The sequence below is a fragment of the Thamnophis elegans genome, chromosome 14 (genome assembly GCF_009769535.1).
Source record: "Thamnophis elegans isolate rThaEle1 chromosome 14, rThaEle1.pri, whole genome shotgun sequence".
NCBI classification, from domain to species: domain Eukaryota; kingdom Metazoa; phylum Chordata; class Lepidosauria; order Squamata; family Colubridae; genus Thamnophis; species Thamnophis elegans.
The window spans coordinates 21695611-21720932 of record NC_045554.1 but is presented as its reverse complement, the minus strand read 5'-3'; the positions used below and the strand labels follow the sequence as shown (position 1 = coordinate 21720932).

Below are 25322 nucleotides of genomic sequence, written 5' to 3'. Positions count from 1 at the left end.
AAGCTCATAACTGACTGAAAATGATGGACCGGGATAGTCGAACTGGGGCGAGCAATGAGGCTGGCCAAAGGTGGCGGCGTCTTAGCTTGGTGGGGCCGATGAAAAGCCGTTTTCCTCCGCCTCGCGTCGCCGAGGTTTAGCTCGGTGCAGATCTTCCACTCGCGTCGGCATGAACGTGGGAAGTGGGACCCCTCCACGGGCAGAGACGCGTCGGGGCAACCCTTCTGGGCGGACGCGCGGGGTCGGGGGCGAGCAATGCGGAGCGGCTAGGGCAGCGCCAGCAGGATCGCGGGCTGCGCGGCTGGCGGGCGGGCAGGTGGTGGCGCCAGCTCGCCCGTCCCTGCCCGCCGCCGCCCCCTCCTCTCTTTGCCTTCGCAGCTCGAGGCGGCGGCGGCGGCGGCGGGACGATGGAGGGCGCTTCCTTCGGAGCTGGGCGGGCGGGCGCGGCGGTGGATCCCGCGGAATTCGCCAGGCGGCCCCAGACCCTCCTCAGGATTCTCGCCGGGGTAAGAGCGCCCCTTCCTCCGCCCCCGAAGCCCTTTGCTGCCCCCGGGAAAGGGAGCGACGCCACAGCGCGGGGGCCGCTTGGCTCCTCTCGCCTTCCTTGGCGCGGGGGCTCCGAGGCACCCTCCTCGTCCCATCATCCGCAGCCAGTCTGGTCCTTGGGGGGCGCCAAGCGGGAGCCGGGCAGGTGACTGATGGGAGAAGGGGAGAGCCGGCCAGCTGCCTCCCGCCGCTCCTCCAGCCACCCGACTGTCCCCTGCAGGTCTTCCGATCCTTCCCCTGACCCTCCCCACGCTTTGCCTTGGGAGCAACAAGCAGGCGTCCCCGCCGTGCCAGCCCGCCCTGCCCGACCCTGCTGCTCGCCATCCCCGAAGCCAGGCGCCACGGAAGCGCCGATTGCGGCATCTCGGCCGGCAGCCTCTCCGCCGAGGGGGCTCCTCCCGTCTCGGGGCTGCCGGCTCAGCGGCGGGGAAGCGAACAAGGCCTCCCGCCGGTCCGAGGGGAAGGAGGGCAGCGGCCGCCTTCGGGGGAGCGGGCTCGGCACCTTGACGGGGTCCGCCGGGGAAGAGCTGCTCTCCTGCCCAACTTCGGCGGCGATGGGAGCCCCCGGCCCCTCCTTTGCGAGGCCGGTTCTCCTGGGGTCTCCTCCCCGCCTTAGGTGGGCTTTCCTGCCGAGGCCCCCAAAGCTGCTGCGATTGTGCTGCCTCTTTTGAAGGGCAGAAGTGATTCCCACGAATCTGTTTGGGTGAGGAAGGCGGTGGGCATATAGATAATGTCATTGATATGCTACCGGCAATTATCTGAAATACTACCAGTAAGATAATTAAAAAGAAAAGGATTGAAAATCTATATGGAAAAAAGACCAGGATGTATGTGTTGTTATTGTTGTTGCTGCTGCTGGGGAAACCTGTAATCTTTAGTTTAATGTTTTAAGTCAATGGAGAAACACTCTCACAAGCATACAGGACTCTGAAGACAGGTTTTCCTTCATAATCTTCTTTGGCTGTGCAATCTCAGACTGAAATATAATCTAGAGGAGGCTGTCATCTGAGCATACACAAAGTATTGTATATTCTCCACTTCCTCAGACCACATTCACAAGGAAACTCATTTCCTTAATTAACCCATTTTCTTTATTATTTAACAATATCATGAATGCACTAAATTGGGATGGGTCTAAGCAATATGATAAACCAGATTAAAATGAGCCGAGTAGATTTGAATACATACAGTCGCCAGGCCAGTGTTTCTCACGCTTAGACTTTAAGATGTGTGGACTTCAATTCCCAGAATTCCCCAACTAGCATTTCCTACTTCAGCTTGCTGGCTGGGAATTCTGAGATGAAGTTCACATAGCTTAAAGTTGCCAAGACTGAGAAATACTTCATTGACCTTTCCCTGGCCTATTTAAACGTTTTGGCCTTATTCAGGTATGGATTATTTTCTGGAAAATAAAGGTGTTTATGGACAGGGGAGAGGGAGAAATGATATATGATCATGAAAAGAAAGACAATTATCCGTGACAGTAACAGAGTGACCTTGTTGAAGGCTTCTGTGTTGTGTGAACAGCAACCCGTTTGTAGCCAGGGGCTCTATTGTTTAAATATCCCCTTTTCAGCCTTTAGTTTTTGTTCCTCTCTCGGTACTTTGAGAGGGTCAGTAGAAACCAATAAAATAGGTTTGATAAGCTTGTTCATACTATTGCCCTGCTCAGGCTGCACCTATAAAGAGGGTGCAATCTAGGGGGTTTCAGCAGCCCCAGAAAGGAACTGGCCACTCAGAAGCAACTGCAAGTTGAGGCTGATCAAATCTAGAAAGATCCTCTTGCCAGAGTCAGGCTATAAAGCAAGCAGCCCTCATTTTAACTCGCCTACCCACCCACCCACCTCCTGAATCTGGTTGCCCGTTTCTGAACAGCACTTGCTATCTTCTATTTTGTGGGCACTCTCACAAAATGGCTGCCATGGGCTGGGCTTATTAATGGCTGAGCTTCCAAAATGGCCGTTAATGTTTCCCTGAATGCCTGCTTATCAGAATAGAAATAAATAAGATTGCTCCCCTCAAAATGCTTCCATCAGCTTGATTGGGTTTTTCCCTTTTTTTCTGGGCAAGTGACTGGTCTCCCAAACCAAGTTAAAATCAGCCAAGTCATCAATATTTGGGGAAGGTTGGCACCAGTCTGCCCACCCTTCTTCTGTAAAGCTGTCTGTTTTTTTCAGAGCTGCAGCAGCTGCAAATTGGGTAAGCAGCACCTTTGTGTTTTGAGGCCTGTAATGTTGAGCAGCCCAGAGCCCTGGTGTGTTCCCAGCCTTGCTTCACCCAAATGGTTTCTGCAGGCCCTGAAGCTTTCTCTGTGTCATATGGAATTGTTCGCTTGCTGTTGCTGAACTTTGCATTAGTACTATGTGTAGTACAAAGTTTATTACCTTGCCAACAAGGATTTTGCTGGGGACTTTATTAGATTCTTAAGGATATTGTTCTCAGCCACAAGATGCAAAGATAACTTGAGTCATGCAGTAGATGAGCTTCCATGATGTGAATGCTTACTGAGCTCAAGTGATGAAGGAAGCCAAATTTAGCAATTTCACAAGCTGGAATTGTTAGGTCGGCGAGAAGCAGCAGGCAAGAGGCGCGAGTGAGTTTCAGCACTTTTTATTGCAAGAGTAAGTGACTGTGCTCTGCCGGCTGGGCTGCTGGAGCTCACCTTTTAAGGAGCTCTGGCAGACCAGCCGGCCAATGACAGTAGTTTAAACTTCTAGGGGTTTGGGCAACCAATCCCCAGTGAGCATGTGAAAACATGTAATTTTAACAACGTCCATACGTGCGTAACACCCATCCCCTCCTAGAATGAACAATGTCCAATCCCCTGCCTACGTAGTTGACGTAGTCTTTCAGGTAGGTGGGGCATGCCAGTCTCCTACTTGACCTGCACAGATCACTTGTTCCTCAGAGCTGGGCCGGTGCAGTCGAGCCTGCTGTTCCTCCAGCTGCCTGGGAAAGAACCTTCTGGAGCTCCTTGCCCTGCAAGCTCCAGCCTGGTTCCTTCAGCTCCTGAGATGCCATTTCTTCGTAGGATGGCTTTGGATGTAGCTACGTGTTCACGGCTTGGATTGGATGGTTGTCCCTTGATCTCTTGGCTTGGTGGGGCCAGTTCCTGCCCATCTGCTTCTTGGCTGGTGGTTGAGCATGCTCCGCGGGGTGGAGACCTGGGGTTTTCCAGGAGATGTTCTGAGCTGGTGGGTGCGGTCCAATCGCCCTGGTTCCTCAGTTCAGCATCCCCCAGGCAGTGTCAGAGCTGGTCGATATGCCTCCATCAGATTCATCTGTCCTCTAGCTCCACTCGGTACAACTTCAGCCCAGTGACGGCCACGATTCGCCCCGACAGCCAAATTGGGTACCCGGTGTAGTTGTGGGCGAATACCTGGCCGTTTATGTTGAACTCCCAGGCTGGTCGAGCGGAATCCAGGGGGTTCTCTGAAAGGTAGGCCGGGTGTTACCGGTCGAATCTGGACCTCAGACTTCTCCCCATCAATAACTCTACTGGACGTTTGTTGGTGGTTGCATGGGGGGGTGATGTATTGGGTGAAAAGGAATTGATTGACCTTTTCCTGCCAGCTTCCTGGTCCTATTCGGGTGAAGGTTTCTTTTGTGAGCCTCACCATTTGCTCGGCCGGTCCATTGCTTGCCAGATTGAATGGGACAATGAGAACATGCCTGATCCCTTGCTCTGCAAGGAATGCGTCCATTGTTTTGGTGGTCAGTTGGGGGCCGTTGTCGGAGACTAGAGTGTCGGGTAGGCCGTGGGTCACAAAAAGTTTCCGGAGAGCTCTGATGGTGGTGTGATTGATTGCATGCTAACGACCTCCAGCCATTTGGAGTAAACATCCACCACGATCAGGAACGTCTGTCCTTCTACTGGTCCCGCAAAGTCAATGTGGATGCATGAGCACGGTCCCTTGGCTGCTTCCCACTCTCGCATGGGTGCCTGGGGTGGGGCTGGTCATGTCTCCTGGCAGGATCTACCCACTCCGTGATGTCCTTATCCATATTGGGCCACTAGATGTAGCTCCGGGCTAGTGCCTTCATCCGTACTATCCCCAGGTGACCCTCGTGGAGGGCTTCAATGGATCGCCTCCGCGGCATCTAGGGTACAATGACTCTCCCCTCACAACAAGCAACCCTTGATAGTTGATAGTTCAGCTTGCTTACTCTGGTAGCTCTGGAACTCCTCATTCAGTGTCTCCTGTAGCCACCCCCTCAACACCCAGTTCAGAACCTTTCGCAACCCCTTGTCCTTTTGTGTGTACTCGGCAATGTCCCTGGCAGTGACTGGACTGGCTGGGTTGACGTTGATTAGCAGTACCGTGGTCAGGTTCTTCCAGCAGCTCCGGTAATGGGCAATGGCTGAGTGCATCGGCGTGGCTGATATCCTTCCCTGGGCGGTGGATCAGCTCGCAGTAGTACGCCGTGAGTAAAATGGCCCATCTGGTCATCCTTGGGGACATGTACGGTTTGTTGGTTCCCGGCAAGGAGCCCCAGCTCTGGCTTATGGTCTGTGACGAGTTCGAAATGTCTGCCATACACATACTCATGGAATCTCTTGATCCCTGCGGCTGCAACCAAGGCTTCCTTGTCGATCTGGCTGTAGTTGTGTTCAGCTGGGGTCAAGATCTTGGAGTAATAGGCTATGGGAGCTTCTGATCCATCCGGTAGGCGATGGCTGAGGACCGCTCCTATTCTGAAGGGGGGGGGCATCACAGGTGATCCGAACTGGCAAAGTATGGTTGAACTGGATGAGCATGCTGTTGGAGGATAGGAGCTCTTTTACCGCTGCAAAGGCCCAGTCTTTTCCCAGTTCCATGGCGCTGTCTTTCCCAGGAGCTTGTGCAGCGGCTCAGCAATGATTGCCTTCTGTTGTAAAAAAATACTACAAAAGTTCAATAGTCCTAAGAAGGCTTGGAGCTCTGTATCCCAGGAACTCTACCTGCCTCAAGCCAATTTTACATTTCTTTGGGTTCACTTTAAGTCCCTTTTCCTTGAACCTCCCCAAAGTCTCACACAAGCGTTCCATTAGCTGTTCTATGGAGTCCCCTGAGATGAATACGCCTTCGAAGTATGGCACCACCCCAGGGATTCCTTGCAGTAGCCACTCCATTAAACACTGAAACAATCCTGGGGCTATGCTGACTTCAAACTGCAGTCTGGTGCATTTGAAAGCCCCCCTGTGGGTCACAATCATCTGTGCTACTGCGGTAGCTTTGTCCACAGGCAATTGTTGGTATGCCTGGGCCAGGTCCAGTTTTGCTAATATTTTCCCGCTTCCTAGGGAATGCAACAGATGTTGCACAACTGGCACTGGGTACGCGCTTTGTTGTAAGGCCTTATTCAGTGTACACTTGTAATCCGCACAGAGGTGGACGGAATCATCTGGCTTCACGGGGGTGACTATTGGGGTTTCCCATACTGTGTGGTCAGTTGGCACAAGGATTCCTTGGGCAATTAGTTTGTCCAATTGCTCATTTATCTTGGGACGTAGAGCAAAGGGAACCTTTTGGTGTTTGAGACTGATGGGGGTTACATGGGGGTCTAGGTTAAATGAAATGGGTTTCTCCGTATATTTACCTAGGCCCCCATCGAAGACGTTCGTGAACTCTGCCAGTAGCCGATCCAGGTCATGGCTTGAAATTTGATGCAGGCCAGTGATGTTTAGCCCCAGGGGCTTGAACCATTCCACTCCCAGTAGGGATGGTCGGTGGCTGGCACTGACTGTGAGGGGTAGACGGCCCTGGAATTCGTGGAACACCACCTTGACCTCCATGCTTCCTAGGACTCGATCTGGTTCCCCTGGTAGTCGTTGAGCCGGATGTTTGGTGGTTTGAGCAGCTTCTTGCTGGCTGTCGGGTTCAATTTATTTTTTCCCCCCGAAATTTTTTTAAAATAAAAACAAATAAAATCATCCTCCATTACAATGTTGTAGAAAGTGTGTCAATTGGTTACACAGAGTTTTCGTGCATCCCTCCCTGTCATCACCTCTAATTCATATCAAATTATCTACATCATATATATTTATATATGGTTGTTATCATCATACCTCATCCTTCATATGACTATAGTTGTTTTAACATCCCTTTATAACAAACATTCAAAAATTTAAAACAGAACTACATAGTGGCATTCCCTTATCTATTTTCAATATCATCCAATCACATTATTCCTTTATAACACAAATAAAAAAATAATTATGTTTAATAACAAAGTTTTTAAACCTCTTTCTTAATCATTGTTACAACTTTTATCCAATTTCCCTTTTATCCTGTCAATACAAATCATTACATTATTATCATTATCAGTCATTTATTTAGCAATAGTTTGACTACATTTAACTTTTCCCCCTTTTTTCATCATTTAAAATTTTAACCAAATTTCCTCTTATCAAACCAATACATACATACACACACACACACACACACACACACACACACATTATTATCCTTATCAATTATTTATCTAACTTTATCCATTAATACATTTTTAACATAATTCTCTAATTTTAACAAAAATTTTAAACCTCTTTTTTACAATTTATATCCAATTTTCCCTTTTATCATGTCAATACAAATTATTACATTATTATCATTATCAATCATTTAGTTTGACTGTAACTTACTTTTTCCCCTTTTTTACCATTTAAAAATTTATAACAAATTTACAAAGTTTTTAAACCTCTTTTCTTAATCATTGTTTACAATTTATATCAAATTTCCCTTTAATCCTGTCAATACAAATTATTACATTATCATCATTATCAGTCATTTATTTAATGATAGTTTGACTGTTTAACTTGCTTTTTTCCCCTTTGCTTTTTTCACCATTTAATTTTTTTTACCAAATTTCCTATCAAACCAATACATACATACATACATACATACATACATACATACATACATACATACATACATACACATTGTTATCCTTATCAATTATTCATCTAACTTTATGCATTTACATTTTTAACATAATGCTCTAATTTTAACAAAAACATTTAAACCTCTTAATCATTGTTTACAATTTATATCCAATTTTCCCTTTTATCATATCAATACAAATTATTACATTATTATCATTATCAGTCATTTAGTTTAACTATGTTTAACTTACTTTTCCCCCCTTTTTCACCATTTAAAAATTTATACCAAATTTCCTCTTATCAAACCAATACATATGTACACATTATTATCATTATCAATTATTTACCTAATTTACCTTTATAATTATCACTACATTTTTAACATAATGCTCTAATTTTAACTAAATTTGACTAGTATTTTATTATTAATTTTCATATCTCAACCTGTGTCTTTTCAGTAATAGTGTAGTCCTATTTCTTTTGCCATTTGTGGAATTGATCTTCTGGTTATTTCCTTAATCAAATTTGTTTGGACTTCTCTTCGCAACTTGTTGCTTATTACATATCTTGTAAAATCTTGAAACCCTCCATCAGCTTCCTTAATCAGTTTATCTTTGGTTATCAGTAGTGTTTTGGTCAAAATGTCTCTCCTTAAGTCCATCCATTCTTCTCTTTTTCCTTCTTCTATACCATGAAATCTGTAGTAAAGCACCTTTCCATCTATCTTCCCTTTCCTTGTTCTGCTCTTTCCATCTCCAACCACACTCAGTTCACTGTCAATATCTACGGTTATCTTGCCTCTTTGTTCATTTCCCCCTGTGGGTTTTTAGAACTCCAGCCTCCACTTTTTCCATTTGCTGAATATCTTCTATTTGCTGAGTATCTTCCATTTTTCCATCAGGTTTTGCCACATTAAAATTTATATTTTCAAAATTTTCAAATCTCTTTTCAATTCTCTCTGTTGTTTCTAATAATTTTTGAATTGCCGACATAATCTATTGTAGTGTTATGGTTTCTTTTTGAAGTTGTGTCATCTTGCAATTAATAAACACTGCCACTCTAGTTTAAAAACAAATCTTTGTTTTCGCTTTTTTCCAGCTAGCAACAAGCATCCAGAGAGCACCAAACAATCCATGCCCTTCTTTATAAACAAGCTGAAGCCTTTGAAGTGCAAGGTCAAAATGATGAAAGGGAACAAAGAAAAAGCAATGTTTCCAGTTCTCAACCTCCAACCTCCAAGTGGCAGTGTAACTTCTTTTCCCTCTAAGGTTGCTACCCTCTTTATATACCTTTTAAATCTTCTTTATTTTTCAGGCTTTGGAAGAAATAAAGTTCTTAAATGAAACCAAATAAAAAGAAAAAATCCATCCCAACCAATATTGTAGAAGTAAAGGAAAAAATTTAATACATAGATAAAAAACGAAATAGAAGAAAATCCGAAACTTTCACTTTAAAAAGTAAAAAATATTCACAAAACTTCCATCGATAGAAAAAATAAAATAAAAAAAGATAACACACTGTCCAAGAATGCTTAATTCCGCCACTTTTTTTCCTTTTCTTTACCAATTTAATTTAACTTCAATCTTTTTGGGGCAGTCTTTTATAAAAATAAAATTTCCTCACCAGATGAACACACTTTCTCTTTCCGCTTTTCCTTCCGTTGCAGAGCTGTCCCGACTTCAGCAGCTTGAGGCTGTGCTTTTTGTCACTGACTAGAAGAGATTATCTTGGATCAATCAGGGACTTTGCGATGTCCCTGAGATCAGCAAGATGTACTCTTCCCTGTCACCATCTCTTCGGGACGGTTTAGGTCCAGATGGACCATCTAGTGGCAAAAGTATCGGCTGCGATCTCCAGAGCCCCTAGATTGCACATCATATCGTCACGACATCAGTTCCTTTCTCCTTCCGGGTTCAATTTCTTAATGGTCTGCCAGGACACGATCATAAAATATGATCCTGTGTCCAGCTCCATCTTGCATGGTCCCCCTTCAATGGTCATTGTGGTATGAAACTTTTCTCCTTCCTAGACATCTGAGTGGCCCACAGTGGTGTGATGGATCTCCCTCTGAGCTTGGTGCTGTTCCTCTCTCCACCTACTCCACTGTTGGCCGGGTCATGGGTTGTTTTGTCTCCCCTGCGGAACAATGGGTCTTGGATGGGACAGGGTGGGCTGGGATGCTATGGACACCTTGGCAATGTAGCCTTTCCGCTGGCATCTGCGGAAAGGCCACAATCCCTGGTGAGCATGTGGAAACATGTAATTTAAACAACGTATGTCCATACGTAACAGAAATCTCCGTCAGAAATTCCTCTGCTTGAGAACAGCAAGGTTCAGGCCCGCAAGAGAGAAATAGAAAAAGGAAACAAGGAGGAATTGGAAAGTGGAGGTCAAGAGGAAGAAACATCAGAACATAACGAAAGAAACAGGAGAGAAGAACAGAGGCATGAAATAGAGAGAGCAGAGAAGGAACGTGCGAAAGGGAAAAGTCAGATACAAACCAGAAGCAAAAAAACCCAACCCCAGTTAAAGATGATCAAGAAATAACAATTATCTCGATAAATTTGAATGGACTGAATGTTGGTATACAGACTATAGAACGAAAAAGAAAAAAAAATGATATGACATTATATGGGTTTGTGGAAATACCATCTCCAAGAAATCATAAACTGAGATTTGAAAGAGACACCAGTAACAATAGAAAAAGAAAGGGAGGGAAGAAGGAAGGAGAGGAGAGGAGGAAGGAAGTAGTGGAAGGAGGGAAGAAGGAAGGGAAAGGAGAGGAGGATGGAAAGGGGAGAAAGAGAAGGAGAGACAGTAGGGAAGGAAGAGGAAGAGTGGAGGAGAGGTAAGGGAAGAAGAAAGAGATAAGGAAAGGTGGGTAGAAGGGAGAGTAAGAGAAGGAGGGAGAGTAGGAGGGGGAAGAGAGAGAGTAAGAGTAGGAGAGAGGTAAGGGAAGAAAGAAGGGGAAGGAGAGGAGGTAGGAAGGAAGTAGAGAAGGAAGGGAGAGAGAAAAGAAGAAAAAGAAAATAAGGTGGTGTCATAATAGAGGCTTGGTATGGTAATCAATACAATCGAAACTGTACTCTATAATTTCTTAAATGGAATAACAATAGTATAAGATGGGCAAAGAAAAAGAATAACGATGTTTACCTGGAATTGTATGTATGTATATATAGCACATTAGAGATAAGCAATATTTGGTTATGAATAGCTAATTATAGAAAGGGAAAATACTAATTGCAAAGAAACCAATACGGAACTGCCCTATGGTTTTTGATGGAACTTTTGGTTCCTATGTTGTCCTAAGTCATGTGTTTGTTGTTGATGTGTTTATGTTTGTAAAATAAAAACTTTAAAAAAAAGGAATGGAGAATAGGAGACCCGAGGGCCTCTCTCATATATTAACCATTGGGAGGACAGTATTGGTCAGTATTTCCTTCTTCCGGGCAGTCCTCTTCTCCAGGTGTTCCACTTTTTAACAGCTCGTGTGTTGCTTTTTGATCCCTGGCAGCCCCTTCACAGTCCAGAGCCCCTTAGCTGCCCTTAGGCCAGAGCTGCTTCTTTGCTGTGCCTGAGAGCTTCTGCTGTGGTCCTGCTAGGAAGCTCGGCTGCGCAGGAGCTCCGACCGGAGGAGCTTGCAAACAGGGAAGTCGAGGAGAGAAAAGCATCACAGCAGGGGAGGCTTGAAACCGACTTCATCTTGATTTGCATGATGGGGGCAAAATTCCCCGGTTTTATTTTTCATTGCTATTTCCAACTCTTAGCTTATAGAATTGTGGCCAAGGACACCTGTGCTGACCGTAGTCTGTTTTCTTCTAACTTATGGACCTTTCCTCAAGCTTCCCTGTTCTTCTCCTCCCTCTTCTGTCGTTCCTCTTCTGAGGAAGTTCTCCTGGCTTCCAAAAGGGAATCAAGTCTCTCTGACTTGCCTAGACATCTTCATTGGGTTATCCTGGCCACAATGGACAACTGTCCATTGTCTTCTCTTAGATGTTTCCCCCTTGGGAGTCCTCCTGGTTCCTCATCCCCAGAGTAACGGTCTTCCATCCTGCCTGGCTTTCTGTGGGGAACTGAGGTTGCCTTGTTACTGCCCTGGAATATCTGCTCTCCTCCACTCAGAAGTCAGCAAGGCCCTGGCTTTTCCCAGCCGCCCAGGGCTTCTTTCCAAGCAGCTTCCACGCCCTGCTGGTCTCTTCTGTCAGAAAGCCCGCCAGTCCTCCTGTCCCGTGGCCCCAGGGACTTTCTGAAGATCCTCTTGGCTGCTTTGGGTGCTTCTGCTGCATATGCTAGAAACCTATCTGTGGTTCTTTAAAATGCTCTTTGGAACTTCACCCCATGGAGGAGAGAAGGTTTTCGAAGATACCCTGATGCAGCATTTGGCGAAAGACTGACTGTTGGGCAGATGAATAGAAAAGGCCAGGGGCCTCGGGCGGAGTGGCATGTTTTTTTAACTATCATTTTAGTTTTATCTTTTTAATTTTCAATCCGGATGCATCTCCCTATTCTTCTAATACTTTCATCAGCCTCAAACCTGAATTTAGTGGTTCAAGAATAAAAACTAAATCGTCTGCAAATGCTTGCAATTTAAAAACTTATTTCCTAATTTCCAGACCTTTGATTTGTGTTTCTTTCCATATTATCCTCGTTAACACTTCTAGAGTCATTATGAATGACAATGGGGATAAGGACACCCTTGCCTCTTACTCTTCTGAATTTTAAACTTTTTTGTCACCTCTCCATTATTAATTTAATTCTTCATGTTTTCAAATCGGTCTTTTCAATGTCCACCCTGTTGTCCTCTTTTCCCCTATCAAACTAATTATCATGGGGTTATGGTCTGCCCAGAGTTCACGTCAATTTCAACTTCCTTCATGTCTGATTGCTATTCTAGTGATGTCCAGAGCATGTCAATTCTGGACCATGATTGGTGTCTATTCAAGTAGTATGTGTATTGGTTTATACCCTGTTTTCTCTCTCTCCAAATGTCTTTTATTTTCAGTTCCTCCACCATTTTAAAAAAAGTTTTTGGTAAAGTTCTTCTCTTTCCCTTTTTTTGTCTTATTGCTTTTATAGTCTAATTTTTTATGAGTTATTGCATTGTACTCTTCCAAAATACAAATGTTGTCATGTTATATCACAAATAATGTTATGCAATTTCATATAAAATTGCTCTTGTTCTCTATTCAGAGCATAGATTTCTACTAATAGAATTTTTTTCTCATTTATTTCTATCTCTACTATCAGGATCCTTCCATCTTCACCCTTATAAATTTGCTTGGCTGAAATCGCCTCTTTAATATATAGCACTACTCTCTTTTTTGTTGTGCTAATGAGGCATATATGATCCCTAGTTTGGTATATTCTAACAGTAGTTTTTCTTTTTCTTTTATATGGACTTCCTGTATTGCAATTATATCCAAGTTTAACCTCTTTAATTTATTAAATGTTTTCCTTCTTTTTAAGGGTGAGTCTTCCTGCATTTCTCTATCTATACATCAGTTTGTGCTTCTTGTTGTTCTAACTTCTTTTGGTTCATGGCAGTGGTGGGTTGCAGGTGGTACTCCCTGGTACAGGTGTACCGGAGCCTGCCCGGAGTTCTGGTACGGTGCTCCGGAGGGCCCACTTGCCTACCTGAGCTCCTTACCTGTCCTTTAAAGCCTTCAGTGCTTCTGCGCATGGGCATGGCATGTACAGCCCCTGTGCGATGCTCCACCAAGCAGTTGGAGTGTCACAGAGGCTTGCGGAGGCATCACTCGAAGGTACGATGCAAGCGTGCACCCTTCATGTGGAGGACGCCGGGCACCGTTGCAACTGTACCTGTTGCAACGGGATCCGGAACCCACCACTGGTTCATGGTATCTTCTCTCATAGTTCTCCATCTTGTCTTCTTTTCCATCTCCCCTCTCTTTAATTTGTAATATTTTCTTTTCTTTTTCTACCAGTCTCAGTTCTCTTTCTTCCCTTTCTTCTACTTCTTCTTCATTACTACATATTGATTGATACTACAACATATGGATTATAGAATTCCTCCGCCTTGTCCACTGTGTCTATTCTGTGTCTTTTATCCTGCCACAAGACCATGATGCCTTCCAGTATCAGCTATCTGAAGTTGATGTTATATTTGATTAATTTTGAAGTAAAAAATTGATACGGTCTTCACATTTCTCTGACCCTTCTTGGCATTTGCTTTATGATTACCAATTGTTTTCTTCAGTATTTCATCCCGGATTGATTTTTTCACCAATCTAACATGTATTTCCTTTGGTAAATTATGTCTCCTCACCTAGTTTGTCTGTACTCTATAAATTTCGTCTATCCCCATCAACATCTCTTCCTTCTCTATTCCAAGTGCTTTTGCTAATATTTCCACCATGATTTCCGGTAAATCTCCTTTTTCCTTTCTTATGTTCTGAAAGCTAATGGGCTGATTTTTTGGATTCTAGAATAGAAAAGGCCAGGGGCCTCGGGCAGGGTGGAACATCCATGAAGAAGGATGCTGGCCATGTCAAAGCCTTTGGTACATGGGATGTACACAGCATTCACATACAAGGCTTAGGTTCTGTGATTGTAATATTCAATCATGGGGTTGAGATCACCTCTTGATTTGACACCCCCTCCTGGTTCCCCCCCCCCATGGAGCAAGGCTAAAGTGGAGGGGGCACGTTAACATCTGCTTTTAAAATAATCCATCCTAATCTTGTTTCCAGGCAGGGTGATGGCACCTGCTTTGGGCTGACTCTACCTGCCCCCGTCCTAGAGGCATGCACTGTTCTCATTGGGTCAAATTTTAATAGGGATGAGCTTGTACTTGTACTCTTCCCTTCTGAAACCTTCCCCTCTTGAGACATATGTGTTGTACAATAATCAGAGAGTGGAGACCTTCTCCAGATACAGGCATTCTTGATCCTCTCTTGATATGTTTTAGCATATTTTCTCTGGTTTATATAAGTTGTTTTGAGGATGGACCAGAAATGAAACATGGTATAATATGAACCCTTTTGGAAAGAGCTGAGGTTTCAACTTCACCTTGTTCCTCTCTTTCCTTCCTTCCCCCCACCCCCATTGCAGGTGTTCTCTATTGTGGTGTTTGGCTCCATCATCAATGAGGGTTATGTGAACACAGATACGTCCCCGGTGCTGCACTGCATTTTCAACAGCAATGAAGGAGCCTGCAACTATGGCATCGCAATAGGGCTGCTGGCTTTCCTGGCCTGCAGCTTCTTCCTGGTGATGGACCTCTATTTCCAGCAGATCAGCAGTGTGAAGGACAGGAAGCGCATTGTCCTCTTGGACCTTGGCTTTTCTGGTATGTCCGCTGGGATGGAGCGAGGAGTTTGACTCACGCGGGGGCTGGTTCACACCACATAATCAACCCAGACTTGGGTTCACCAAACATTCTTGTATCCACATAGCATGTGGTGCCAAAACAAACAAGACCATGGCTTTGCATAACAGCCGAAACAGGCTAAATCACACATCATGAGCCTCACCTGGTGAATCCAGTGAGCATGGCTTTATGCCACATTGCCCATGGACAAAGGCCAGGTGGGCTGGCACAAGTGTGTCTTACAAAGTGCTTGAACAATTGCAGGTGTGTAAGGAATGACGATGTTTAGTCCTGCTCAATTCTGATGGAAATCCAACCAAAGAAAAGCAAAAACAGTTAGTCCAGGCAATAAAACTATTGTGTTAAAATCTGTTTTACAACTTCTCAGATGTTCTCCCTCCTTCTTCCTTCCATCTTCTCAGTGTATTCTGAAGGCGTTTGGGAATGGCTTTTACGTTTCCTTTGGGGGTGTTTTCCAGCTGGCTGCATTCATGGGTGATGATGTAGAGTGGGGGTGTTTTTGCTTTGAAACTTGCCTTGGAATTGAAAGGAAGACTGGGAAGCCAAGAGGGCTGCAGATCAACAAGACCCAGGACCTTCCTGCCCGTCCTTGGACCCTTTATTTTTGATGAGATAAGGCAAAGGTTTAGTCAGACTTCTTTTGAGCATGGGAACCCAAGAGCTCTCCTAATGTTAGACCCGCCCAATCTGGTCCCTTAGGAAAGAAAGACCCTCAACTCCATTTGGTTGAAGCAAAAGGTTATTTTACTAAGAGATGTTGACTGCAGTAAAGTCAGGCAAGCTCTGAGTTTCCTGCGCTCAAAAGATACAGACCAGTTCATCTTCAGCCAATCAGAACTCGCTAAAGTGTTTTGAGAATGCTGAAATGTTTTGGGTTAATCCACATATTTTCTCAGGCTGCCTGGCCTTGGATGCTGGTACAAACTGGTTCTGAGCTTATCACCTGTCATTCCCCCCTCCCTCTTTCCCATCATGTGCACACAAAGCTTTATTGCCTTCCATGCCTTATTTCCAGACCTGGATGGCAGGATGCCTCTGAGATCCAAGCTGAGCCTGGCGGATCTGACAGGTTCTAAATTGTAACACAAAGCAGTACAGGCAGTCCTTAAGTTACGACCACAAAATTTATGTTGCTGAGACATTCTTTAAGTGAGTTTCACCCCATTTTATGACCTTTCTTGCCATAGTTGTTAAGTGAATCTTTGCAGTTAGTAACATGATTGTTAAGTGAATATGGCTTCCCCATCAACTTTGCTTGTCAGAAGGTCGCAAAAGCTGATTACGTGACCCTGGGACAGGGCAACTGGCATAAGTACATGCCAGTTGCCAAGCGTCTGAATTTTGAACACATGACCGTGGGGATGTTGCAATGGTCATAAGTGTGAAAAACAGTCATAAGTCACTTTTTTCACTCCCATTGTAAGTTTGAACGGTCCCTAAATGAAATGTTGTAAGTCGAGGACTGCCTGGAGTAGAACTTCTAAGTAAAGAATGTTGCAGTATTGTTAAAAATAACACAGAGGGCAAGACAGAGCTGGGGTGGTAAAAAGGCCCCCTCGGTGGGCATGATCAGAGCTCTGCCTCCTCGCAGAGCGGACGTCTCCATGGGGTGGCTCTCTTTCCCTGGCTGACAGCTTGCACTATCCGGACGTCTAGCCTGAACCTCCTTCCGAGGGCTTTTAGCTGCGGTCTGGTTGTGTCCTTTGTGATAAGAGGCCTCTTCTGCATGGCAACCCTGCTGATATCTGGTGGGGGGCTCCCACACCTGCCCTTAGAGTCCTTCTCTGTAGGCTGAGTGGAGTCGGGGCATTCACTGCTCCTCACAGGGGTCGAATTCCCTCCCAGTCTCCTGTAACCCTCCTCCAATCTGACCCTGCTCATCTGAACTGGGGTGCCCCAAACTGGAGCAGGTGTTCCAAATGGGGTCTGACCAGGGCAGGGAAGGGTGCCCTGCTTTATTCCCTGCTCCTCTCTGTCCACCCCAAGAGAGCACCTGCCTCTCCAGCCGTTCTTCAAGGCAGGGCAGACCACAGCCCAGGGCCTCCCCTTCCTCTCTGTTCATTTCGGCCCAGGATGGGAGGTTTTGATCTTGTCAACGTCTTTAGCCACTCTTCTCAGCAGAGTCACCTGCAAACGTTACCAGCATCCCCTCCGATCCCTTGTCCAGGTCACTGATGGGCAATTGAGCCGACAGAGTCCAGGACTGAGAGGGGCAGCGCAGTACTGGAAACAACGCTCAAAGCTGAAGTGGAGGCACAGGGTGTCCTCATTCAGACAACTGGGGGGGCCCACCTAACAACACTTTAGTTTAGCCTGGAGACTTTTAGGAGAGATTTAGAGGAGTTACAAGAAAGGTCCAGTGATGGCATGTCTAAACGTATCCTCTGAGCTACCGAGTTAGAAATTCTGCCCAAAGAGAGAAGGGGAGCCAGGCACCATTTGATGGCCACAAACCTTTGCTTCGTCTCCTTCATTGGAGCATGTTGTCTAAGTGCACCTAAAGAGGGCCTTGCTCTGACATGAAGCTGACAACTCCACAGTTGATAGTTGCTCTCCTCTGATCCTCCAGGATGCCAGCAGCCCTCCTAGGCACTGCAAAGTCTGCTCTGAGCGGTTCTGTTTCCAGGAGTTCTTTGGTCTACCTTGAAATGTATCCAAGCAACAGGGGTGCTGACTGTTTTTTCTGCTCGACAGGCTTCTGGTCCTTCCTCTGGTTTGTGGCGTTCTGCTTTCTGGCCAACCAGTGGCAACGCACCCCTGCCAGCAAAGGGGCATCACAAGGAGGAGATGCTGCCCGAGCAGCCATTGCTTTCTCCTTCTTCTCCATCATCTCCTGGGTAAGAATAACACATTCTGGGCTCCCCTGCCCAGAGCTGGTAGCCTTGCAGGCGCTAATTGTGCCTTAAGAGTTAATGTTTTAAAATGCTATATTTATACCCTTCATGATCCCTGACAAGGACACCTGTATGTGTATTGGTGCATGTGTGTCAAAAAGTCAAGATGGTATACATACTTGTGCCATATGATGTATAGGGGTGTGTGTGTGTGTGTGTATGTGTTGGGGCTCTGATTGCACAAGTCTGTTTAATATTTGGGGGCTTTGTGTAGTGTCTGAACTCCAGGGAACAAGACCTGGTGGGGCTTCAGATAAGTTCAAGATATAGATAGCAATAGCACTTAAGACTTCTATACCGCTGCGGCCTTACTAAGGTTTATAAAGCGGTACTAATACTTCAGATAATTTTGATTCTATGTCTCTGTTTATACAACCAAGGATTGTATTAGCTTTTTTGACTGCTGCCACACAAAGCTGGCTCATGTTTAAGTGATAGTCCACTAGGACTCCAAAGTCCCTCTCATGGTTACTGTTTTTGAACCAGATTTCACCTAATCTGTAATTGTACTTTTGGTTTTTCCTGCCTAAAATCTTGCTTTTCTCCACATTAAATTTCATGTTGTTGGATAAGGCCCATTGTTCAAGTCTGTCAAGATCTTTTTGGATCCCGAGTTTGTCTTCCGGGGTGTTGGCTGTTCCTACTGGTTTAGTGTCATCTGCAAATCTCAAGTTCCCCTTCTATTTCCTAACCTAAGTCATTTATGAAGATATTGAAGAGTCCTGGGCCTAAAACAGAATTTAAATGTTCTCTTTGCTGTTACAGGTTGCCCTGACCATAAAAGCCCTCCAAAGATACCGGATGGGGACTGACATGTCTCTCTTTGCCACGGATCAGTTTGGCCCTGATCCCATGGCAGGATATCCGGGACACCCTCCCACCAGCGGTGGCATCGAAAGCACAGAAACCTATCAGAGCCCACCATTCTCCGAGACCCTGAACACCAGCCCCAAAGGTTACCAGGTGCCAGCTTACTGAAGGGGCAGGTGACCCTCCCGCAAATGGGGTTTCAGAGCAAACTGAAACCAGACCCATAAAAATGGGCTGACATACCACAAGATGCAAGTATAGTCAACAGATTGGTTGCAAGTGTATTCAAAAGTACTTTCCTTTTCCTTTTTTAAATTTTTTTACATGTGGTGAGTTATGTGCTGGGTTAAACTTACTCTTAGCTAATGGTGCAGTGAATTCTGTACAGTGGTTCTTGTCTTATCTGTCCAAGGATATTTTTACTTTAAAAAGAGAGAGAAGGGCAACAGTGTTCCCTCTAAGCAGGAAACTCTAGAAAAGCTGTAACTCCCATTTCCCTGACTGCAGTGGCATTTATTCATGTGACACTTGGCTGCAAGTGCACAAAAACCCTGGCAAGACACAGGGGTGCTGGAGCGGTATGGGTGCCCCGCCAAAACAAGATGGCAGCCACCACTGCGTGATCAAAGCCCTGTTCCTTGTTTGTAGATGCCATGAATACCCAAGGGACCAGCCAGATAGAGTGCCCATCTTTCCTGGCCAGCTGGTACTTCAAGTACTTCCAAGGTAATCACAAAACAATAGTTCTCCCAGATACTCTTAGAAGTCTTCTCTTTCCCTCCTTTTCAATTTTCTTTCCTCCTAGAAAGAACTTAGAACTGTTAAAAAGGAATGTGCCAAATTAAACTACCAGAAAGAATAGCTGTGGTCATCTTCTCTGATGTATAGTTGGGTGTATATAAGTGCTATATTTAGGACAATAAATATGTACATATGCTGCACCCGTGTTTCTGGTATTCCAGGACACTTTGTTGTTTAATTTGAGCACCAAAAACTAAACCTTGTTCCAGACAGGAAACAAACCAATAAAAGTCCTTCAACAGCACGAAATGTAGCATTTGGCCAACTTAGGTGCCATCTCAAGATTTGGTGGCCCCTATGATCTTCTTGTTGAGAAATCAGAAAGGGGAGGGAAAGTTGGGAGGATATTCAAAGACAAAAGTAGTCTTGATTCCAGACACTGGGTGGCCCCCAGTGGTTAAGATTACTAACATTTGGCATGCTCTTTTTCAACATGAATGAGACAAAAATGTTATTCCTCCCACTCCTTTAAAAAGCCACGTCTCATTTGAGGCTACCTATGATTTCCTCTGAAACAAAGATACATGTTGGCATAAGCTTTACAACATTGAGAAAACTCCCTTTCCTTTGCAACTCAAGTAACCGTTTCATAGGGACAAGTTTTGTAAGTTTCAAAGAAAAAGTATTTATAATATAATTCCAAGTGCAAAAAACCATGAAAGTGGGATAATGTATATTTTAGCTGCCTCAGATATCTTGGGAGTGGGAAAGGCAGAAATCAAACAGAAATAGTAAATAATCAATACGCTAAATTTTCACAGGGACTGTTAAAATGGCCGTGGACATATTTCAGCCTTAAAATACACCAGATTTGATTCTGCCAGGTGATCAAGGCAGCCTTGGCAGTTCAAAAGCAGTGCAAGATTGAAGATGTTTTTAAAACAGGGTAGAATTGAAGCAATACAGTATTTTCCTTAGAGAGAACACTGCGATATTAGCACCTCACAAAACTTGTGTTTCAGCATTTTAGGAAGAAACCATGCAGACTCAGAAGCAGAATTATCAAATATTTAAATGTTTCTCTCGGTTGTACGTGTGAAATAAATGTCTGTTCAGTAGTGTACTTTTTTCCTAACTATGAAGAAACCCTTTTCAGACTACCCTTGTGCTAACTGTAAGGAAAAAAGAAAAAACGGGCGATTATGTTTTGTGGAGTGGTAGAAACGTCTCGGTCACTGTTCATGTGCTATAGATTACTGTTCTGAATGTATGCACATGCTGCCTACGCATGTATTCCCTTCCTTTCAGCCTCCAGAGCTTACGGGGAGAGGCGGGAACTGGTTCGGTGGCTTGGACAAAGCTGTGTCAATGTGTTATGCAGAATTCACAACTCAAGGCTGACACTGAAAATGGTGTGGACTAGAACACACGGTGTTGTGTGTGTGTGTGTGTGTGTGTGTGTGTGTGTGTGTAGCAGCGAAGCCAGCCTAATCCCAAATCATGGCCTTGGCTCAAGCCAGAAGCTCCACTGCGCCCACCTCAGCCCGATTCTGGCTCGGGGGGATGGAGTTAGATCATCAAAAGATGGTGGCTGGGCCAGCACTGTACTGGAAGCAGCTGCGGGTGGGCTGGAAATGAGGGAGCTCCGGATCCCCCTCCCCACGCCCAGCAAGGGCCAAGCGGCTGACGGAATCCAGGCACAATTCCTCAGCACAAACCTGCAGCAAATGGGTCAGAGCAGCCATGCTGCTTTCTGTAGCAATTCTTTCCTTAACTGGGTGAAAATGGCTGTTTTTATCCTGAACAATCCACACCCACAACATAACCTGAAATGTTAGGATTGTCCCAGTTCTAAAACTCTTTTGTGGGGCTGTTGTCACTTTCCCAAAGAATGTGCTAAAAGGAGAGCTCCAGTGCACCCAATTTGCTCTTGAGAAGCCAAAGGGTTTCACCCTCCCCAGGCAGGAGGATTTACATCCAGGTCCTGTGGCCCTCAGCCACTGCCAAAGAGGCGAGAGAGGCTGGCCCTTCCTTCTAAGACTCCACTTTCCCTCAGCTCTCTCTCCACCTGCCTTTGTCCCAGAGAGCACTGCAGGGATGGACGGCCAGGACGACACAAACCATCAGCACTCCAGGAGGGAGATAGTTTCCAGGGAGTGACACGGGAGCCCCACGGCCAAAGCAGGTGGAACTGGCGCCCTTTGGGACTCCCGAGCAGCAGCCTCAGCCCACCCAGCATCCCCTTTTATGTCCCAGCAAAGGGCCAGTGGGCATTTCAGGGATGATTCTGCCTTGTTAATGCAGCAGCAGCAGCAGGTTAATTCTCCCTTCAGATCAATCCCAGCTGCAAAAGCCTCCCTTTTGGCCTCCTCCTGCCCCAGCAAGAAACCCTCCATCATTTCAGGCAGTGCAGGCAACCCATTTCCCTAGACTGGATTTCTGCCTCAAGCAGGTTCCGGTTCTCCTTAACCCCGGCAACCATTCTGTGGTCGGCCAAACCATCCCCATTGGCAGAGGTCTGGTTGGAGGGGAGAGAAAAGTCCGGAATTGCTGCACTGCCATTTTGGCTTCTCCTTGTTTCTTGTCAAGGTTAATTCGGAGATCAAAGAGGCTTCCATTCATCACCAACAGCAGGAAAAAAGTGGCCACTTGAAGTCATCCAACATGCACTGTAACAGAAAAGCCGACCGTGTGATTTTTTTTAATGTTTACATTTTTATGTATATAAGTATAGCTATACATTTTGAACAACAGATTAGTCTGTGATTGTGCTAATTTAATGGTTGGTGTTGCGATTACAACTTATTTTCCAATAAAGAGCTTAAAAGGAAGAGCCTGAAACGTGTCAAAATGTTCCTGGGGAAGGGAGGCCACCGGGTGATCCAAATGCCTGGCGCAGGGTTATTGAGAGGCATCCTCTCAGGCCAGCAGGGCTCCTTTTTATGTCATCCCTTCCAGGATGCCGGGCAACTGAGCTGTCCTACCCAGGCTGAGGCTGATGGCTCTTCTTCTCATGAAGAGCCCCAGTCAGACTGAGGTGGGGGGGTGCTACTGTAAGGAGCAGCAGCTTCCTTGTCTTCCATTCGTGCTCAATGGGAAAACACTGCAACGGGAGCCATTACTTTCAAGAGAGAGCCTAAAGGAGCAGGAGCTTGGGGCAAAAAACAGCACCACAGAATCCTCAGGACCCCCACATACAGTCTCACCGCAGGGCATTCAGGAAGGGAAAAAAAGGGATGTCCTGCCAGTAGAAACAGGCCTAATGTGGGGGTGGAGTGGCAAAGGAGATCCATGAATATGTTACGGGTGAGAGGAGAGCTGATTTGCAGTCCCAGGCCTTGGCTGAAGTTGAAAGGAGCCCTGCGTTCTATTATAGTTGCAGGGAAAATGTGGAAACGACTGGAAAATGTTGGCTGAAAAACGCAACTTTTAAGACTCAGAAACAGTAAATTGAACTTCATCTGAAGACAAAATAAGATTGTCTGAGATTGAGGCTACAGGTCTTCTTACAAGCGTTGCCAACATAAAAGAACGTTCGCTTCAGTTTTGGAACTCAACGACCAACTTGCTACAGCAAAGTGCTCTGCAAATAGTGATTTTAAAAAACACGAATCTACCACTTTTGCTCTTTAAAATTAACACCAAATCCTCAGGAACTAAAGGCAGCCCACAAAAATGAATGTCGCAGATCTGTAGATTGTACTTTTTGCTTCGCAAGACATCAAATGTTTTCTGTCGTCTCCCTCCCTCTTTAAATAGAAGCAGTGGGAAGTAGCACAATCCAATTATATGCCACATATATGTACACAAAATGAAAATTCAAGGGGCCTGTGCTGGGTCTTGAATACTCACATGTGGTTCTGTGTGTGTGTGTGTGAGAGAGAGAGAGGGAGGGAGAGAGAGAGGGAGGGAGAGAGGGAGGGAGGGGGAGGGAGAGAGGGGGAGAAGACAGAGCGAAGAGAGAGGAAAAACACAACAGAAAATCGTAAATCATATTTATAATGTCTACTCTTGAATGTAAAGAGCTAGTGGAGCCTCTGACCAACTTTACAGTCTCAAGAACCTTTCTATGGAAGCAACTCAACTCTGCTGCTGGAGATGGTCTGGAGAAGGAACAGGACAGAACTCATGGATAGCAGCTGGCAACACTCAGGGCATCCAAAGTCACTGGGGCGGAGATCCAGGCAAGCAGCCCTTTTCAAGAACATGCCAGGATGGCACTGAGGCATCAGGAAGGGGTCACTGCTGAGCAGCATTTAATGAGCCACGAGCACTCAAGACCATGGAAATAACTGAACTCACATCACTGGACAGAAACCTACACTTACAGTGAGAAGTAAAGAAAGCACTGAATGGTACCTTTCCCCCGCATGCAAGTCTAAGAGAACAAAAAGGCCCAGGTTTCCTTTAGAAACAACTTGAGAGCAACAGATTCTGGGTTCTTGGGCAACTCTTCTGCCTGAGGACTCTTTCCTGCTGAGACAAGCCACAAAGTCCTCTCTGCAAAACACTGTGAAGAATGAGGGAAAGAAGGATAGAGAAAGGCCAAACGGCATTCTTTGCCCAAACCTGTCACTATTCTCTCCCATCTTCTGGAATCCCTTTGGACAGACCCTGGGAGCCGCTCTTCGTTATTTCTCAGCAGCCAACCCCAACCTTCCCCTCTTCAGAAAGCAGCCGCCGCCCTTTGCCCGGCATCCTTGCTGTGGCCAGCTAGGAGTTAAATTCTTATCCACAACAGTAAACCAAGTGTCCGTCGCCCTGCTGCTCCATCCTATTCTGCAGGGGAGAAGGACTGCCCCCAGGTTTCTATTACAGCTACGTCTTCCTTTAGTCTGTCACCATTGAATTCCCCCTGCTTTTCTTCCACAGGTCAGGAGGCCCTTTGGCCCACGCACACAGCTGGCTCCTCTCCCCTGGGTAGAGAACCTGCCTGAGAAGAGCCACTTTTCAGAGGGAGACTAACTTTATTGGTCACCTGGGACAGCTAGCTGATGATCCGGCTAATGGCCTGCAAGGAAGGGAACTCCTCCTCCTCCAGGTGCAGGGCTTGGTGAGAAACAAGGTCCTGCTGGGTCAGCACCTGCTGGCAGGTGGGGCAGACGCAGCAGTCAAGATCAGAAGGCGGTTCTGTGTGCCAGACCCCCTTTCGGTTCTTCTTGGACCTGGTCAAGGAGGAGGGGGAGGAGGAGCCAGCTGGAGCTTTGACCTTCAAGTCCTGGTAAGCAGAGAGCAGTTCCTGTTGCTTGGCTGTGTCTGGCAGGAGGACCAAGAGCTCATTGAAGATCTTGTTGAAGTTCTCGCCCAAGAGCTCCTGGCAGCTTTTGTAGTACTGCTCTGCTGAAATCAGACCCTAGGAAGGGAAATTGGACATTTAGGAAAAAGAAATGAAGAAAGCTAAGCCTGAATTGGCGCTAACGCAAACGGGAAGCTCAGATCTGTGGTGGCACAAACATATTAGATCACAAACACAATCCCTATGTGCAAGAATGAAGCCGAGAGATCCCATGGAAGTTTTTTCTCCATAGCCAAGGAAATCATCCAGTAACAGATCCTTCTCCCACTTTGCATAAGGATTTGGCAATTCCAGCAGGAGAAAGCAAGGGAACCGAACTCATCAAATTTGTAGACAACACTAAGCTGGGTGAAGGAATTGGCAACACTTTAGAAGACTTGAACACTGGGCCCTATCAAATTCAACACAATTCAGTGGTGCAAAAAGGAAGGTTTTATACTTAGGCAAGAAAAACCAACGCACAGGTATAGAATACACGGTTACCTGGCACGACAGCAATCCAGAAGTCCTAGTGGCCCACCTCTTCAGTCCGAGCCAGCTGTGTACTGCAGCTGCCAAAAAGGGCAATGCAGTCACCTGGGCAGTATTAATAGAACCAAGATCACGATAAGTGTTAGTGCCGCTTTAGGCTGCACTGCTGAGACCACAGTTGGAATACTGGGTCCAGCTCTGGGTGCCACAATACAAAAAAAGATGCTGAGCCCCTAGAAAGAGGACAAAGAGCAGCCGAGGTAAAGAGGGTCCTGCAGGTTAAACAGCTGCTTGTCTCTGTGCTGGGTCTTGGCCAGGACCAGGGCGGATCAATTGCCATGGAAACCT

At 45.8% G+C, this 25322-nt stretch overlaps 2 protein-coding genes across 2 annotated transcripts in view; one reads left to right on the top strand and one right to left on the bottom strand.

Moving 5' to 3' along the window:
• Positions 1-407: 407 nt before the first annotated feature.
• On the top strand, positions 408-23255 carry SYNGR3 (synaptogyrin 3). Its single transcript, XM_032230185.1, has 4 exons — positions 408-506; positions 14483-14720; positions 17457-17599; positions 18422-23255. The coding sequence occupies exons 1-4, from the start codon at positions 408-410 to the stop codon at positions 18632-18634; spliced, it is 693 nt and encodes a 230-aa protein (XP_032086076.1). The 3' UTR covers positions 18635-23255.
• Positions 21903-25322, bottom strand: part of ZNF598 (zinc finger protein 598) — a 30024-nt gene continuing 26604 nt past the window's right edge. The window contains exon 12 of the mRNA XM_032230184.1: positions 21903-24560. Coding sequence (XP_032086075.1) covers positions 24195-24560 — 366 coding nt within the window. The 3' untranslated portion in view covers positions 21903-24194. The remainder of the gene's footprint in view (positions 24561-25322) is intronic.

What these genes read in the sequence shown, in the direction of transcription:
- SYNGR3 (XM_032230185.1), top strand. Translation starts at nt 408, where the DNA reads ATGGAGGGCGCTTCCTTCGGAGCTGGGCGGGCGGGCGCGGCGGTGGAT. An exon ending in TCCTCAGGATTCTCGCCGGG is followed by an intron (nt 507 to 14,482) that starts GTAAGAGCGCCC and finishes CCCCCATTGCAG; the next exon opens with GTGTTCTCTATTGTGGTGTT. An exon ending in CTTGGACCTTGGCTTTTCTG is followed by an intron (nt 14,721 to 17,456) that starts GTATGTCCGCTG and finishes TCTGCTCGACAG; the next exon opens with GCTTCTGGTCCTTCCTCTGG.